The 16,099-nt window shown below is 39.6% G+C and overlaps 1 protein-coding gene across 1 annotated transcript in view; it reads right to left on the bottom strand.

Moving 5' to 3' along the window:
• The window catches only part of HMCN1 (hemicentin 1), a 468,291-nt gene that overhangs the window by 311,814 nt on the left and 140,378 nt on the right, over window positions 1-16,099 (bottom strand). The window contains exons 28-31 of the mRNA XM_089678830.1: window positions 10,787-10,934; window positions 8,237-8,363; window positions 7,062-7,216; window positions 226-504 (exon numbers count right to left, since the gene is read on the bottom strand). Coding sequence (XP_089534956.1) covers window positions 226-504; window positions 7,062-7,216; window positions 8,237-8,363; window positions 10,787-10,934 — 709 coding nt within the window. The remainder of the gene's footprint in view (window positions 1-225; window positions 505-7,061; window positions 7,217-8,236; window positions 8,364-10,786; window positions 10,935-16,099) is intronic.

Here is a 16,099-nt window from a genome sequence, read left to right as displayed (position 1 = left end):
TGCTGGGAGTTTATTTCATATGTCTCCTTGTTACTCAGACTTCACCACCTGCAGGTAATTAAAAAGAACTACAACAGTCTTCAGCAAGCTGCTTTTCTCCTCCCTGCTGTAATAGTATCCAATTTATAAAAATATCCATTTGCTCCAAGTTATTACAAATGCACAGGTTAGTGTGAATATGAATTTAACACTGCACAATGAAAACATCAAGAACATGTAATTTACCATAAACATCAAGCAGATAATCTCTCTCAGCATCTCCTGCAGAATTGGTTGCATAACACTTGTATGTGCCTGAATGTGTAACCTTCACCTCGGAAATATGAAGATATTTGCCATTTTCAGTGAAACTGATATGTGTGCTCGCCTGAATTCTTTCACCATCTTTATACCATGTTATTGCAGGATGAGGAACTCCCCAAGCATCGCACTCAAGGCTGACTCGGCTGTCCACATTAAAAGATAACTCTGTTGTAGTGTTTTCATTCTTAATGCTAGGTGGAGCTAGAAAAATAAAGCATTTTGTAAAATAACGTCAGTGTATTTTTCCAATGTCTAAAAAATAAAAAGATAACTATAGATGATTCTAATATAATGTTTTGTTGATGATTTTTGCAGATAATATCAAACTGCTGAAAGATCTCAAAAATGTCTGAATTTGATGTCAAACTAATGCCATCAACATACCCCAAAATTGTTGACATAGGCCCTAAAAGTGGTGAGCGTGCTTCTGATTGGACTTCATATGTTGTCTCCCAGAACAAATCAATTTATGCAAGGATGCACAGATCTTAAACAGATACCCATACATACATTCACAGAATTTCCTATGTCTCCAGTACACATGAAAATACAAGACATTGCATGCATACAGTAAATTTACTAAGAAATATGTTTTGTAAAGAACTTTGCTAGCTAAGGCTCTTTGGGTCTTTCTCACCACATCTCAGGTAGGAACAAAGCCAGATGAAGGGCATAATATCAATAAACGGGACTGTAGAAAATCAGTATAAGAAAGCCATGGTGCACACTGTGCTGGGAGAATCACAGCGCATGTTTTTAGTATTTTAGATTTAGTATGCAATGCACATGTGGGAGGGTTTCTGCATTTTTTAAAAAATGCTTGTAAAGTCAAACATTTAATGTTCTTAAAAATAACAAATATCATACTTACCTGCTCTGTGTAATAGTTTTGTAAAAAGTAGCCCCAACCCTCCTCTGCTGGGGTCTTCCGCCTGTACTCCTGTCCCTTCCCTTTGCTGAGTGACCCCAGCAGGGACGGACTGACAACTCATGGGGCCTCCGGCAATAGGGGATCATGGAGCCCCTTGCCCAAACTCAAAAAAGCCTATGAAAAAGGTACCAGGGGCATCTCATGGGGCCCTCTACTGACCCCGGGCCCTCGGGCAGTGCCCAAGTTTCCAAATGGTCAGTCCGCCCCAGGCCACATAGCATAGAGAGAGCAAAGAGAGGTGCTACTCCCCTGCACATCACTGGATCATGATCAGGCTCAGGAAAGTATTTGGGATGGTTGAGGGAGGGTAATTTGCATGCAGATGTTTTTTCACTTTAATGTAGGTAATGCATTAAGGTAAAAAACCTTCTGCTTTTAGAAACACTTTAAATATAAGGAGAAATGTTTGCAATATTAATTTGTACTGGATCTGAATGTTCAACACATGTTTCCAGCTAGAGCCACACTGAAAACTGCAAGCATCAATGTACAATATGATAGCTAGGTCCATGGACTGTATTTTGTATGCAGGGGTAATTCAGGCATCCTATAGCAATTAATCCCTGATTTTGTTTATTTATTTAGTTAATGCAACCCATTAACATCTGATACATTGGTACTGTGCAGCTCAAAGTACTTACTTTATAAACTGCAATCAAAAATAAATACCAAAGTTTGAATTTCTTGAACTGATAAGCAATGTTACATCAGCTAAGTAGGATATTTCTACATACAGTATATATATACAGTATATATATATATATATATATATATATACTGTATATATATACTGATGTCAGATGAGAAGGCCTGGCTAACAGACTCTGCTCTAATTCATCCCAAAGGTGTTCTATCGGGTTGAGGTCAGGACTCTGTGCAGGCCAGTCAAGTGCCTGTCTTTAAGGACCTTGCTTTGTGCACTGGTGTGCTGTCATGTTGGAACAGGAAGGGGCAATCCCCAAACTGTTCCCACAAAGTTGGGAACATAAAATTGTCAAGAATGTTTTGGTATGCTGACGCCTTAAGAGTTCCCTTCACTGGAACTAAGGGGCCAGGCCCAACCCCTGCAAAACAAACCCACACCATAGTCCCCCCTTCACCAAATGTTACACTTGACACAATGCCGTCAGGCAAATACCGTTCTCCTGGCAACCACCAAACCCAGATACGTCCATCAGAGAAGCGTGATTCATCACTCCAGAGAACACATCTCCACTGCTCTAGAGTCCAGTGTCGGCGTGCTTTACAGCACAGCATCCAAAGCTTTGCATTGCACTTGGTGATGTAAGGCTTGAATGTAGCTGCTCGGCCATGGAAACCCATTCCATGAAGCTCTCTACGCACTGTTCTTGTGCTAATCTGAAGGCCTTTGGAGGTCTTTAGCAGACAGTTGGCGACCTCTGTGTACTGTGCGCTTCAGCATGCGCTGACCCACTGTCATTTTACGTGGCCTACCACTGCATGGCTGAGTTGCTGTTGTTCCCCTTTGCTTCCACTTTGTTATAATACCACTAACAGTTGACTGTGGAATATTTAGTAGCAAGAAGATTTCACGATGGACTTATTGCACAGGTGGCAACCTATCACGGTACCACGCTTAAATTCACTGAGCTCCTGAGAGCGACCTATTCTTTCACAAATGTTTGCAGAAGCAGTCTGCATGCCTAGGTGCTTGCTTTTTTACACCTGTGGCCATGGAGGTGATTGGTACACATGAATCCAATAAATTGAAGGGGCGTCCCAATACTTTTGGCAATATAGTGTATAAATATAGTGTGTGTGTATATATATATATATATATATATATATATATATATATATATATATATATAGGTTTTATGTATCTCCAAGCACAGTTTCAATAGCATGGAAGAGATTTGCTGCTACACTTTCCCTGAACATCAGAAAATACAAAACATATAAAAAATGAGTACGCTGTACACTGAAAAATCATAAACAATAATAAATCAAATAAATACTGCTACATAAAAAATGTGCATAAATAAATTGAAATGATATAAGTCCACATTCATATATTAAATAATTAAATGTCCCAAAATCCAATAACACAGCGCTGTGTGCTAAAGAAATCCTCCAATGGAAAGTGCATAGGTGTCCACAAATGCTAGACATAAAAGAAAAAATCAGCCTCTTACCAGACACTTTGATCTCCAATCAAGAGATCAAACGAGCAAATGGTGTTCAGATCCCACACTGACACCCTAGTTAGCCATATCAAGGAGATGAATAGGAGATGAATGGACAACTACAGGCTCACTTGAACGAATCCATCACATCGGAAAGCTCTTCACATCATATATATTTATGGTGACGGCTGACGTTGCACAATTGTCCTCCAATCCCAGAGGAAGCCATTTTTGGAGAAATGAGCGTCGGGCAGAGCTTTCTGTGACATCACCTCGTTCCGGCCAGTGGTCTGACATCGCGGGAATTTTAAATGTTTATACTGCCTTTATGCACCTTATTTACTGTATGTAAGTGCAATACTTTAATACATTTATTGCTGATTTATCGGGTCGCACTATGAAGTTTTCTTCTTCTGTTTCAAACCTTTCCTTGCATGATGTGGAAGCTGTCTGATGTGATGGATTCGTTCAAGTCAGGGCTCTGGCTGGGCCACTCTAGGACATTCACAGTTGTGCCTAAGCCATTCCTGTGTTGTCTTGGCTGTGATCATTGTCATGTTGTCATGTTGGAAGGTGAACCTTCAGCCCAATCTGAGGTCATGAGCACTGTGGAACAGGTATTAATTGAGGATATCTCTGTGCTTTGCTCCATATGATGCTGCCACCACCATGCTTCACTGTTGGGATGGTATTGGGCAGATGATGAGCGGTGCCTGGTTTCCTCAAGACATAACATTTAGAATTGAGACCAAACAGTTCAATCTTGGTTTCATCAGACAAAAGAATCTTGTTCCTCACAGTCCGAGAGTCCTTCAGGTGTTTTTTCTTTTTAAACTCCCAGTGGGCTTTTATGTGTTTTGCACTGAGGAGAGGCTTCCATCTAGCCACTCTGCCACAAAGCCCAGATCGGTGGAGGACTGCAGTGATGGTTGCCCTTCTGGAACTTTGTCCAATCTCCATACAGGAACTCTGGAGCTCAGTCAGAGTGACTATTGGGTTCTTGGTCACCTCTCTTTCAAATGTCCTTCCCCCACAAATGCTCAGTTTGACTGGGCGACCACTTCTTGGAAGAGTCCTGGTTGTGCTGCACTTCTTTTATTTGAGAATTTTGGAGACCATTGTGCTCTTGAGAAAGTTCAGTGCTGACGATTTTTTTTCCAGCCTTCCCCAGATCTGTGGTCACAAAAGCAGCTAAAATACGGATCCCCAAGCACAGAAAGTAATGATATGTTCTATTAACAATGCCGACTCATCCATAGATAGAAGGTGGTTCTCCCAGGACTAAAGGCATATAATAGAAAAAATAACCAGTGGGTAGTGCCCCACTGGAGAAGAAGTCCTCAAGAGAACAGTCTGTGGCTTAAAACATCATGTTTATTGACATTATAATAACAAATGACATGTCTAACTGTGTGTCATTTGTTATTACAATTTCAATAAACAAGCCGCAGACATTTCTCTTGAGGACTTCTTCTCCTGCGGGGCACTACCCACTGGTTATTTTTTCTATTATTCCCCAGATATGTGCCTTGCAATAATCCTGTCTCTGAGCTCTGCAGGCAGTTCCTTTGATCTCATGGCTTTTGCTCTGATACAGTATGCATTGCCAGCTGTGTGCCTTTTATAGAGGGGTGTGTGGCTTTCCAAATCATGCCCAAACAATTTAATTTACCATAGGTGGATTCCAATCAAAGTGTGGAAATATCTAAGCAACTATCAAGAGAAATGGGAGACACCTAAGCTACATTTCAAGTGTTGGTGCATACCAATACCAATGTGATATTTCAGTTTTTTCATACATTTGCAAACATTTCCAAAAATCAGTCCTCACTTCATCATTATGGGATACGGAGTGTAGATTAATGAGAATAACAACTGTAGTATCAAGCTGCAACATAACAAAATTAAAAAAGTGAAGGGGTGCTCAATTATTTATGAATGCACTGTATATATTTAAAATGAGGGGTGATGTTATACTAGTTGAGTATGATATATACAGGGGTTGGAGAAAAATGTGGTAACACTAGACTATTTTGCAAAAAAAAAAAATCTAAATTTTTAAAAACAGTAGAAAGTGATCTAATATAATGCATTATCCATGCACCCCTATACTTACAGCACACTCAATACATTCCCCATGCACCCCTTACTCACAGCACACTCCATGCATTCCCTATACACCCCTGGATGTGCTGGCCACCCCTACACAGAGAAGGATGTGGGCCATGGAGAAGTACATTTCCCAAAGTGCAGTGTGCGGCCCTGTGTTCTTCATTAGGCAGGGATTGGCTGGGAGATGGGAGATGAGTCGTTATCTCTTTGTCGGGATGGAGTCAGATCCTCTGCTTGGTCCTGCTGGAGCTGGTGTGCAGGGCCAGACTTCAGCGCATCTCTGGAGGAGAACCAGAGACCGGACAAGGTCTGCTTCCTTTGGAGGGTGGATCCAGGACAGCAATGGAGAGATCCTTTATAATGTGATCTGTATACCAGCAGCTGTGGCTGCGCACTAGGTGGCAGTGCACCCTAGGCGGCTGCCTAGTTTGCCTAGCATCAGTGCAGGCCCAGGCTACATGATTTGCAAGTGTGAAAGTGAAAACATGTTTTGCGCTGAAATCGGAAGTGATGTAACATTCTTTTGCTTCTACTGTGTGATGAGGCACCTAGCTAACAGGTGGTAAACCTCACTTTTGCTTTTCATTGTGTGCAATCCTAGTAATACGGAGTCATGCCAGAGCTTACTGAGTTTCAAAGAGAGCAAATTGTTGGTGTCCACCTAGCTACTGCCTCTGTGACTGAAGTTGCCAAATTATTTATGGTGTCACCAGGTACAGTATCCAAAGGTTATGACAACATATATAGTTTCCTGGAAAGTGTCAACTGATCAAAAGAGACAATATTAAATTTTGTAGGATTGTAACCCAGAATAAGAAACAACTGATGCAAAAGTGACTGCAGAGCTCAATCTCAGTCTTCCAAAGCCCATGTCCACAAAAGCTGTGTGCAGGGAACTCCATAAGCAAAACATTCATGGGCAAGATGCAATTGCCAACCACTAGTGATCAATATTAATGTGGCAAACACCATCCCAAGTTTAGGACCAGGATTGTCTTGTGTCAACGGTAAAGCATGGTGGCAGCACAATGATGGTTTGGGCAGCCATATCCTGGTATTCTGCAGGTCCCATCATCACCTTGAAATATAGAGTCACTGCCAGCGACTATGGACAGATTTTGACCGGCCATGTGCACCCCATGGTGCAGACATTGTTTCCTGAAGACAGCACCATTTACCAAGACAATAGTGCTCTGATTCACACAGCTGGTGTTGTCAACTTGTGGGTTGATGAACATGCAGACAATGTCTTGCACCTTCCCTGGGCACTACAGTCGCTGGACCTCAATATTATAGAGCCACTATGGTCAATTTTATAGAACAAGGTATAGGCTTTCAATGAAGGGTGGTATCAGATTCCATTATCCACAATCCAAGACTTATACTTGTCAATTCCCTGGAGAATTCAGGCCATCTTGGATGCCAAAGGTGGTCCAGCGCCATATTAGGTATTGAGTTTGTTCTTTTACCTGATATTTCTATAATGTTGTTCAACACCTGTACCTATACATATAGTATATGATAAGGAAATAGAGTAAATCTTATATTTTTTATTAAAGTTAACTTACCGTTAACAGCTAATTTACTTTCTTTAGTTTGCAAGCCAGCTGAATTTGTTGCTATGCATTTATATTGTCCACTGTCAGTTAAACGTGAGTTCTTTATGTATAAAATGTGTCCATTTTCTAAAATGTTAACGTTTGTGTCTCCTCCACCAACTAATCTATAATAAAAGTTAGGCAGAATTAAATGACCACTTATAGAGAATACTTACTCTTACAAGAAACACATTTTCTGTTATGGGTAGATTCAGATGGGACAAATCACTTGTGGCTTTCTTAGTTTTGTTTGGAACCCTAATGGCAATATCATCCCACCAGGTGAGATCTCACTTCTCAAGCTTCTCGAGCTTCCCAAGCTGCCAGTATACTGTATGTGTAAATGTGTATCTTACCACATGTAATATATCAGCTAGGCATGACAGCAAAAATCAGTGATTTCAGTGGGGTCTCTTAACATTTATGCATTGATAATTTGTATAGTACAAATATAGCTTATAACATTTTGAACAGGCTAAATGTCTTAGACGGTCACAGTGAAATCATTGGAAGAATAATGTACGTTATGTCACATGTTACACAATTGTATGCAAGGATATACTACTTATAATTCATTATTTTTCTATCGTACATGGTATGGCATATATGTAAAATGTAGGTACAATCATACGAGCCAACATATAAGCAGTAGAGTTGTTCACCTTAGATGCTGCAGATACATCAAGAGAGCCACTGTCAGGGCTAACAATCTGACAGCTGAGTTCTGAAGATTACATCAGGACAAAACAACTGTCAAAAAGGCCAATTTACTAAAGGCAAATAGACTGTGCATTTTACAAGTGCAATTGCTCCAGGGCTTACTTCCATCATTTAATCACATGCAACCAAAAATGCAGTTTTTTTCCTGAACTGGGTGTTCTTTGTAAAGTGACACTTTACCTTATTTACTAAGCTGTGGAGCAACAGCAGTGCACAGCCTATTTGCCTTTAATAAATCTACCCCCAAAGGATACTACAACAGCTTCCTGGCACCTGCACCCCTTCACTGCCCTAGCATTCTCTGTCTCCACTACCAGGGGTTCTTGGATGGGAATTGTGTAAGAGGCCACCCTCATCATCTCAAGCTCCACAGTCATGTACATGACACCTACACTCATTATCAGCATGGGGCCCATATGTCTTACCTATTATCTTTGAACCACTGGATAGTAGGGTACGGCTTTCCTTTTACCTCACATTTTAACTTAACTTCTCTTCCAATAATTACAGACATGTCATTGACTGTTCCACTACCAGCAATTTCAGGTGGTTCTGGAACAAAATGAGAATATTAATTATTTTATATATATTATAATGTTAGTTCATTTAGGTAAACAAAAAATCTTACTGTATTTGAATAGTGAAAAACCAACCATATTGCATGTGACTAGACAATTGGATCAGTTACAAAGCAAAATAAATAAGCATAATAAATAGGACTTGACAAAGCGCATGCGCAACTAGTTTGGTTGTGGTTCAGCCTGATTCTTGGTGGCTGACTTCCACCTCCTCCTAGGACCCATGACTTCAGTTCCGGAGTGCTGTGGTCCAAATTCCTGTCAGCTTGCTTCCATTCAGCAAGGAATTAGCTCTGCACACACCATCTACTCTGGTTTGGGGGCTAATGCAGCCCTAGGTGACCGGATATTCCTTCACGGCTGCAATTGGATGTTTAATACTGTTGTTTTTGGATAACAATACTGTTCTTTTACTGGAATAAATTGATATCTTTTTATTTATCTTTTTATTGGGGCACATTGCTTGGTCATTACAACTATAAGCCTATGTCCTTGAGCACTGTTTCTCTGAACTTAATAAATAGGAATGTATACTTGCTTGGAGTGTGCCTGCTATGGAATGTGTGCACAATGAATTTAACGATTAAAACATTCACACAGGAAAAAAAGTGAATTGTCATTCCCAATCCATATTGCATGTTAGTATTCCATGTTTACGTTACTTTGCATATGTAAAAGCATATCTAAATCCAAAAACAAAACAAAAAAAAATAGATGTGGTTGCTGACTTTTTAAGACTTCTTTTCCCTTAATTGGTAATGAGGCCAGTAAAATACTTTCTGTCCTAAATTGACAACGCTTACCCACTGCATTGTATCTATAAAGGAAAATATTTTTCACCAGGACAAGTGTTACGATTAGGCTTTCACAGGTGATAAAAACCTCTTTTCTACTGAGAGATGTATGCGCTCGTTAACAATTACCTACTTTATAGCAAATTAAAGTTGACACATCCCTGTCCCCAAGATCTCAAAGCAATGTGTTTTTGGAGTGGATCTGCAAACTATTGTGGGAACTTTTCCCTAGCCATCAATGTAAAGAAGCACTTCACTGACCCACAGTGTAAAGGAAAACTTTTCCATTGACCTCCAGTTTAAGGCCAGCACATCCTCAGCAACCACCAGTTCAATGGACTTACTTCCTCACCGGTCATCAAAGTATGGGGGAACTTCACTTGGTATCAGCATTTTATTGGGAGTCTTGTCCTTTCCATTGAGCACCAATATTCTTGCACTTGTGATAAAAATAAGGGGGGGGGGGGGGTGGATAGGCTACCAAAAGAATGCTAGTAAATAGCAAATATAAACAGGAGAGCAATACATTATGTCGCTGCCAAGCAGCAGTAGCAGACACTATTATTTATGACAGAAAAATGCCTAGTGTCACAGAAATTCTACTAAAAGAGGTGTTGTCAATGCAGTGGTAGGAGCGATCAAAATGACAACTGAAATCTGACTTGATGCTGTAGGCAACAACACTTCCTTTCCTCCAGTTCTTACATCTAGACTTGTTAAGAGCCACTAGAGGATATTTACAAAAGGAGTACATTTTATGTGCTTTCCAATATAAACTTGTAGTCACCTGAATATTTAGTGGGATGAACAGTCATTTAAACTTTGATTGGATTATTTAAGGATGGACGGTTTTACTGAGCTAGGTTAAAAATTACCTATTTAGTAAGTCAACCTGCATATGGTTTCAGTAAGAGCCCACTCACACTACTGTGACTTGTCATGTGACTTTTGGGGTCCAAAGTCGCATGACAAGTCACCCCCATGTTTCCCAATGGGTACCATTCATATATAAGCGACTTCAAGTCACAGCGACTTCAAAGTAGTTGTAATGTTGTAAATGTGACTTGTGTGCGACTTTGTACAGCAGAAACAATTATCCTTGGCCAAAGCCAAAGTCACACCAAAGTCACACTCATCCAACGTCATGTCAAAGTCGCATCAAGTCGCACTGTAAAGTCTCAAAGAAAATCACAGGATTTTGAAGTCACACAAGTGTGAATGGACCCTCACTAGAATAAACGTGTATTTCTCCTTTGTTGTCTATTAACATCCATATGATATATAGTGAAAAGAGCTAAATGATATTTCTGATGTACACCTGAACCAGCTCTTACTGGTTAAAGCACTTAGTATCATCTGTTTAGAATTAATCAAGAAAACAGTTCCAATACCCATAATACGTTCTTCTAAATGATTGTGTTTGCTTACAAAACCATTTTTGTAGTAACATAATAATTTTGCTGTAATTTTACTTGGACATCTAATATACAGTATGTCCCACATACCATTTTTAGATTTAATCTAGAACCAAATAGACTATGGATAACATTAATATTATTTTTATTTTTATTATTCTTATTAACTATTATTTTAGCTAACTTACCTAGCACATCTACAAAAAAGTGCTTTTCATCACTTCCTGCAATGTTGCTGGCAGTGCAAGTAAAGGATCCAGAGTGTGACAAGGTTGTTTTCAAAATCTTCAGAATTCTTCCTTTTTCTAAAATCTTGATATTTTCACTTTCAATGACCTGCAATAGGATGACAGCTATACAAATGAATTACAGATTGCTCGAGTTACCATTGACAATTTTATGCTGATTAATCACCTTTGTAGAAATGATTTCTGATGCTTGGGGAATATAATGCATAAAACTATCAAGAAGATGAAGATTAAAAGCAATAGAAACCTGCTGGCTAAAACTATACAGAAGTTCAAGGTCCTTTAAGGCCTGTTTTGGCACACAGAAAAAAACGCATTACAAATTCTACTGCTACATAGTATAACTTTACTTCAGAAAATGTATTCACAACAGATCTAGTGACATCACTGTACATTATTTACTTGCTTACAGACCACACAGTCACACAAAATACATTGATGGATCAAAATTAAAATAACAATCATGGTATACAAGGGAGAGGTGCAGCGCTAGCTGAATAAATATACACTTATATACTTGATAAATATACACTAATATAAATCAATAAAAGTGCTAATAGAGTGCAAAACGGTGACTAAATGATGAGTATAGTCCATAGCGTGCTCAAGATCCAAGAGAGTCCTTAAAGAGCTCCAATCCCTGGATTCGTGGATGAGGTGATAAAGGTAAAAATTGCGCACTCACCAGATACGCAATTCAAATGCGCATTCAAAGCTGACAGTTCCAGGGTCCTCATATGGATCTGGTCAGATCTGGTCACAAAAGGCCCTCCGCCACCTGGTAGTGTATTCCACACATAGAAGAAAAGGCCGCTCTGCAGATGTAAAGGACTCCCACCAGAGCCCAAAGAACAAAGGAGGCCAGATAGTGTGATACCTTATAGGCAAGGGGTATTTATTCCCAAAAACACACAATATACAGTATACTTTTTGGGAATAAATACCCCTTGCCTATAAGGTATCACACTATCTGGCCTCCTTTGTTCTTTGGGCTCTGGTGGGAGTCCTTTACATCTGCAGAGCGGCCTTTTCTTCTATGTGTGGAATACACTACCAGGTGGCGGAGGGCCTTTTGTGACCAGATCTGACCAGATCCATATGAGGACCCTGAAATTGTCAGCTTTGAATGCGCATTTGAATTGCGTATCTGGTGAGTGCGCAATTTTTACCTTTATCACCTCATCCACGAATCCAGGGATTGGAGCTCTTTAAGGACTCTCTTGGATCTTGAGCACGCTATGGACTATACTCATCATTTAGTCACCGTTTTGCACTCTATTAGCACTTTTATTGATTTATATTAGTGTATATTTATCAAGTATATAAGTGTATATTTATTCAGCTAGCGCTGCACCTCTCCCTTGTATGCATTTTTGATTATTGAGAAGGTTCATATGGTACCTTTTTGGTGTTCAGCTGCTATTTTCTTATCTCATTTTATTTATTAATTGATTTTATATTAGCTGTTTTAAGCGCTCACTTATTTTGAGATTTACTGTAACAATCATGGTATACCTTACCTGCTCTGTGCAATAGAACCCTTTTTCATGCTACACAAAGACCAGGTTGTTTTGAGACCCTTGGCCTCTTTTCTTCCCAAGGTTTCTTCTTTGCATTTTAAACACAACCTTGTTCCACCATTTCTCTATCCTGATCCTAAACACCCTAAGGATATTTGCTTCTTTTGCCTTGATGCCATATGTGCTCTTTGAATTTATCTCTTATCTACAGCTCCTTTTTAACAGTGCAGCAGGGCTTAAAATTTCGAGTCTAGACCTACTAGCCAGGCACAAGCCTTACTCTCCACCAGTTGCCCCACCCAACCTTGCCCAGGTCCGCCTCCAACCCCACCCCGTCCTGTCCCCCCACCCTGCCCCCAACCACGCCCCCTTAAAGCTTATGAAATTACATTTTTCTTTAGCATAAAGAGTCCAAAATATAAAAAACTGCAATTATAACAGCTTTATTACGTCAATTTAAACATAACAGCAACGGCTTAATAGCAATAGGGTGCAATCAAAATATCACGTTTTATAGCTTTAACCCTGTAGTGAACATTTTGTATTTTTTTTTTGTTTATCTCCTGCATCTTTAAATAGAGACTTTAGTAACTAAAATCTCTTTTAAAAGATCTAAGTTTAGTTTACAGAAGTATAGCATAAGAAAAAGTGCTTATTTTGATGCAAACAAAAATGGAATAATAGTTACTGTTGTATTTTTTATATCCAGCAGAGACCTTAGAGAAGTGTGGCATTAAGAAAAAAGAAAAAAGTGCCTCTTTTGATGGCCAAAAAACATTGCATAAATAAATAACAATAGTAAACATTTTGCATTTTTTATCTCCAGCATCTTATTAAAAGGGAGCTTAGAGAAGTAGTGCATTAAGAAAAAACAAAAAAGTGCTTCTTTAGATGCCAAAAAACATGGCATAACAATAGTAAACATGTGCTAATAGAGCAGCCATGGTTTTCGTTGTACAGCAGGACCAAGACTTGTGTAATACCCTTTTTCTGATGCAAAATACAACTTTGATTGCTGTGTGTGGATTGCATTATATTCAATTAAGAAAAAAAACACCAAAAAATAATTTTTTGGATGACAAAAAGCAGTAGGAAGCCAGTTTCACATCAAGATTTGCAATGGTTTTCGTTGTACAGCAGGACCAAGACTTGTGTAATACCCTTTTTCTGATGCAAAATACCACTTCAATAGCTGTGTGTGGATTGCAATCTATTCCATGAAGAACAAAACACACCAAAAAATGTTTTTTTTTTGGATGACAAATAGCAGTAGGAAGCTAGTTTCACATCAAGATTTGCTATGGTTTTCGTTGTACAGCAGGACCAAGACTTGTGTAATACCCTTTTTCTGATACAAAATACCATGTCAATGGCTGTGTGTGGATTGCATTCTTTTCAATTAAGAAAAAAAACACACCAAAAAAATGATTTTTTTGGATGACAAAAAGCAGTAGGAAGCCAGTTTCACATCAAGATTTGCTATGGTTTTTGTTGTACAGCAGGATCAAGACTTGTGTAACGTCCCCTTTCTGATGAAAGATACCACTTATCAATGGCTGTGTTTGGGTTGTAATCTTTTAGTGGTGGTCCATTAACAGCAATCATCAAAAGATCATCCAAAGTCTCTCGTGTCGGTGATGAACGATAGACCGTCTATATTCTGTTTTGGTAGCTAAAGCCACGTCCACATGAGGTGGTTGTTGGGGGAAGTACAGCACAGAAATTTACCAGAGGGAGTATGTTGCTGAATCTTTCTTTCTGCTGATTCATTCTTTTCACAGTCTCATTAAAAGAGAGTCCATTTTGAATGGAGAGTTTTAGGTGAGCCCACTCTGCTTCTAACTGGTCAATTTTGTCTTCAAACTGATTATCAAAAACATGTTTTTCAATTCTGTGCAACTCAGTCAATCCAAAGTTGAGGATGTGTGCTTTGTCTGGCCAAGACACGCTGTTAAATATATTGAAAGATTGTGCAATATCTGAGGAATGAGGAAAGCCTCAAAATTAAATATCTTTCTGCTTTGGCCAATACAGATTGGCGTATAGACTGAAATTCTCTGTCACCAGCTTGAAGGTTGGTCAGCTGCAGCCCATGTAGTTTTCCATCTTCTGTAAACTTACTAAGAAATTCAAGTTTGTTTTTTCCTTTCCCATCAGAAAGATCCTGAAGAGTTTTAACTGCATGTTCTAGTTTGTTTTTTACCTGACAGATCATAAGTTCCTTGTTCTGAAGACTCTCTGTCAAAGGTTTCAGCTTGCTATAAAAATCGAATAGGAAATGCAAACGTTTCACAAACTTCAGCTGTTTCAGGTCTTTCAGGATGCCTTTAACTTTAGCAGATTCAGATGATCCCTCAGTTGATATCTGCTCAAAATGGCTCACTACTGTCTTCCAGTTTTGCAGAAAAGCATGCAAGGCCTCATCTTTGCTGCATAACCAGCGCACTGTGTGTACATCTTTAATTTTCAAGATTTCCTCACTTAAAGTGTTTGCGAGATCTTTAAGTTGCATAAGGTGTTTTGCTGAGCAATGATATTTGAAAACACGCCGCACCACCTCATCAAATGTTTGTAGGTATGGCATTTCCTTGTAAACATCCAAGATTGCAAGCTGCAAGCGATGAGCCACATAATGTATGCTGATCATCTGTGGGCAGACTTTTTTCAACTGGACTGCTCAACCTGACTTGTGGCCAAGCATGCTTGCAGATATGCAGTGCTAGATATAGATAAATAAAGACTATGAATAGTAACTGATATGTAAATGCCAAATAGCATAATAATGTCCACAAAAGGTTATAATGTGCTTGTTAATCCACAGCTGACAGTGCTGCAACAGTCAAAGGACCAAGTAATGCAAAATAACACTCGATGTTCAGTGATAAATAATTTCAGGTGTGAAGTTGTGGTACAATAATGCACTTACCAGAAGTACATACAAACTGAGCGTTGTATGTATATACAATCCATAGTGGCATCCAGGTCTGGTCATCGGTTATGGCGACATCCGGAGTTGTGGCAGACTCTCAGGAATGATGTGATTCACACTTGGGGGGGTCACCTCAAATCCACCGGTAGGTCCAATGTCGTTCAGACTCCTGATGATGCTCTTCAAAATGCTCCACCTTGAAAGGCTCACATAGAAACGAGCCAGGGGTCAAAGTGGTACCAATAGTGTAATATTGCTTTATTGAAAGTAAAGGATCCAAAATAAAATATATTGCACTCACATGAATATAATTTGTATGGCCATCAGGCCTTCCTCATAGGCTCATAAAGATACTAGGGCGTCAAATTGAAGGATTCCCCTGACATGTTTTGTGCGACCAGCACGTTCTCAAAGGGGTGAATCCATTCAAAAAGACGCCAGTTAAATATACCCAGCTGCGCATGCGCAGAAGCCGCCACGCGCAGCTCAACACAACTGTGCATGCGCAAGTGACGTCACACGCCGCAGTCACTAATAGTCAGCGCGCACGAGAGAGAGCGTGTCACCGGCCACATCGCCTCTGCAGACGCCGCTCCCCCGCTGGCCAATGCGCATGCGCGGGTGAGTGGGAACAAGACAAAAACACATCATTCAGCTAATAGGAACAAGTATTGGCGTGACTAGGATTTTCATCCTTAAACAAGTCAACAATAATGACTAAGTTTTTTCACTCATATAAACGGTAAATGCATGTAAAACAGAGCATATTGTGCTCAATGACAGATATGTCTTTTTGTTGAAGTC

Source organism: Staurois parvus, unplaced genomic scaffold, assembly GCF_062004578.1.
Source record: "Staurois parvus isolate SC_StPar_1 unplaced genomic scaffold, SC_StPar_1.0 ptg000210l, whole genome shotgun sequence".
NCBI lineage: Eukaryota > Metazoa > Chordata > Amphibia > Anura > Ranidae > Staurois > Staurois parvus.
Note: the sequence above shows the minus strand (reverse complement) of the source record. Positions and strands in the feature narration are given on the sequence as shown.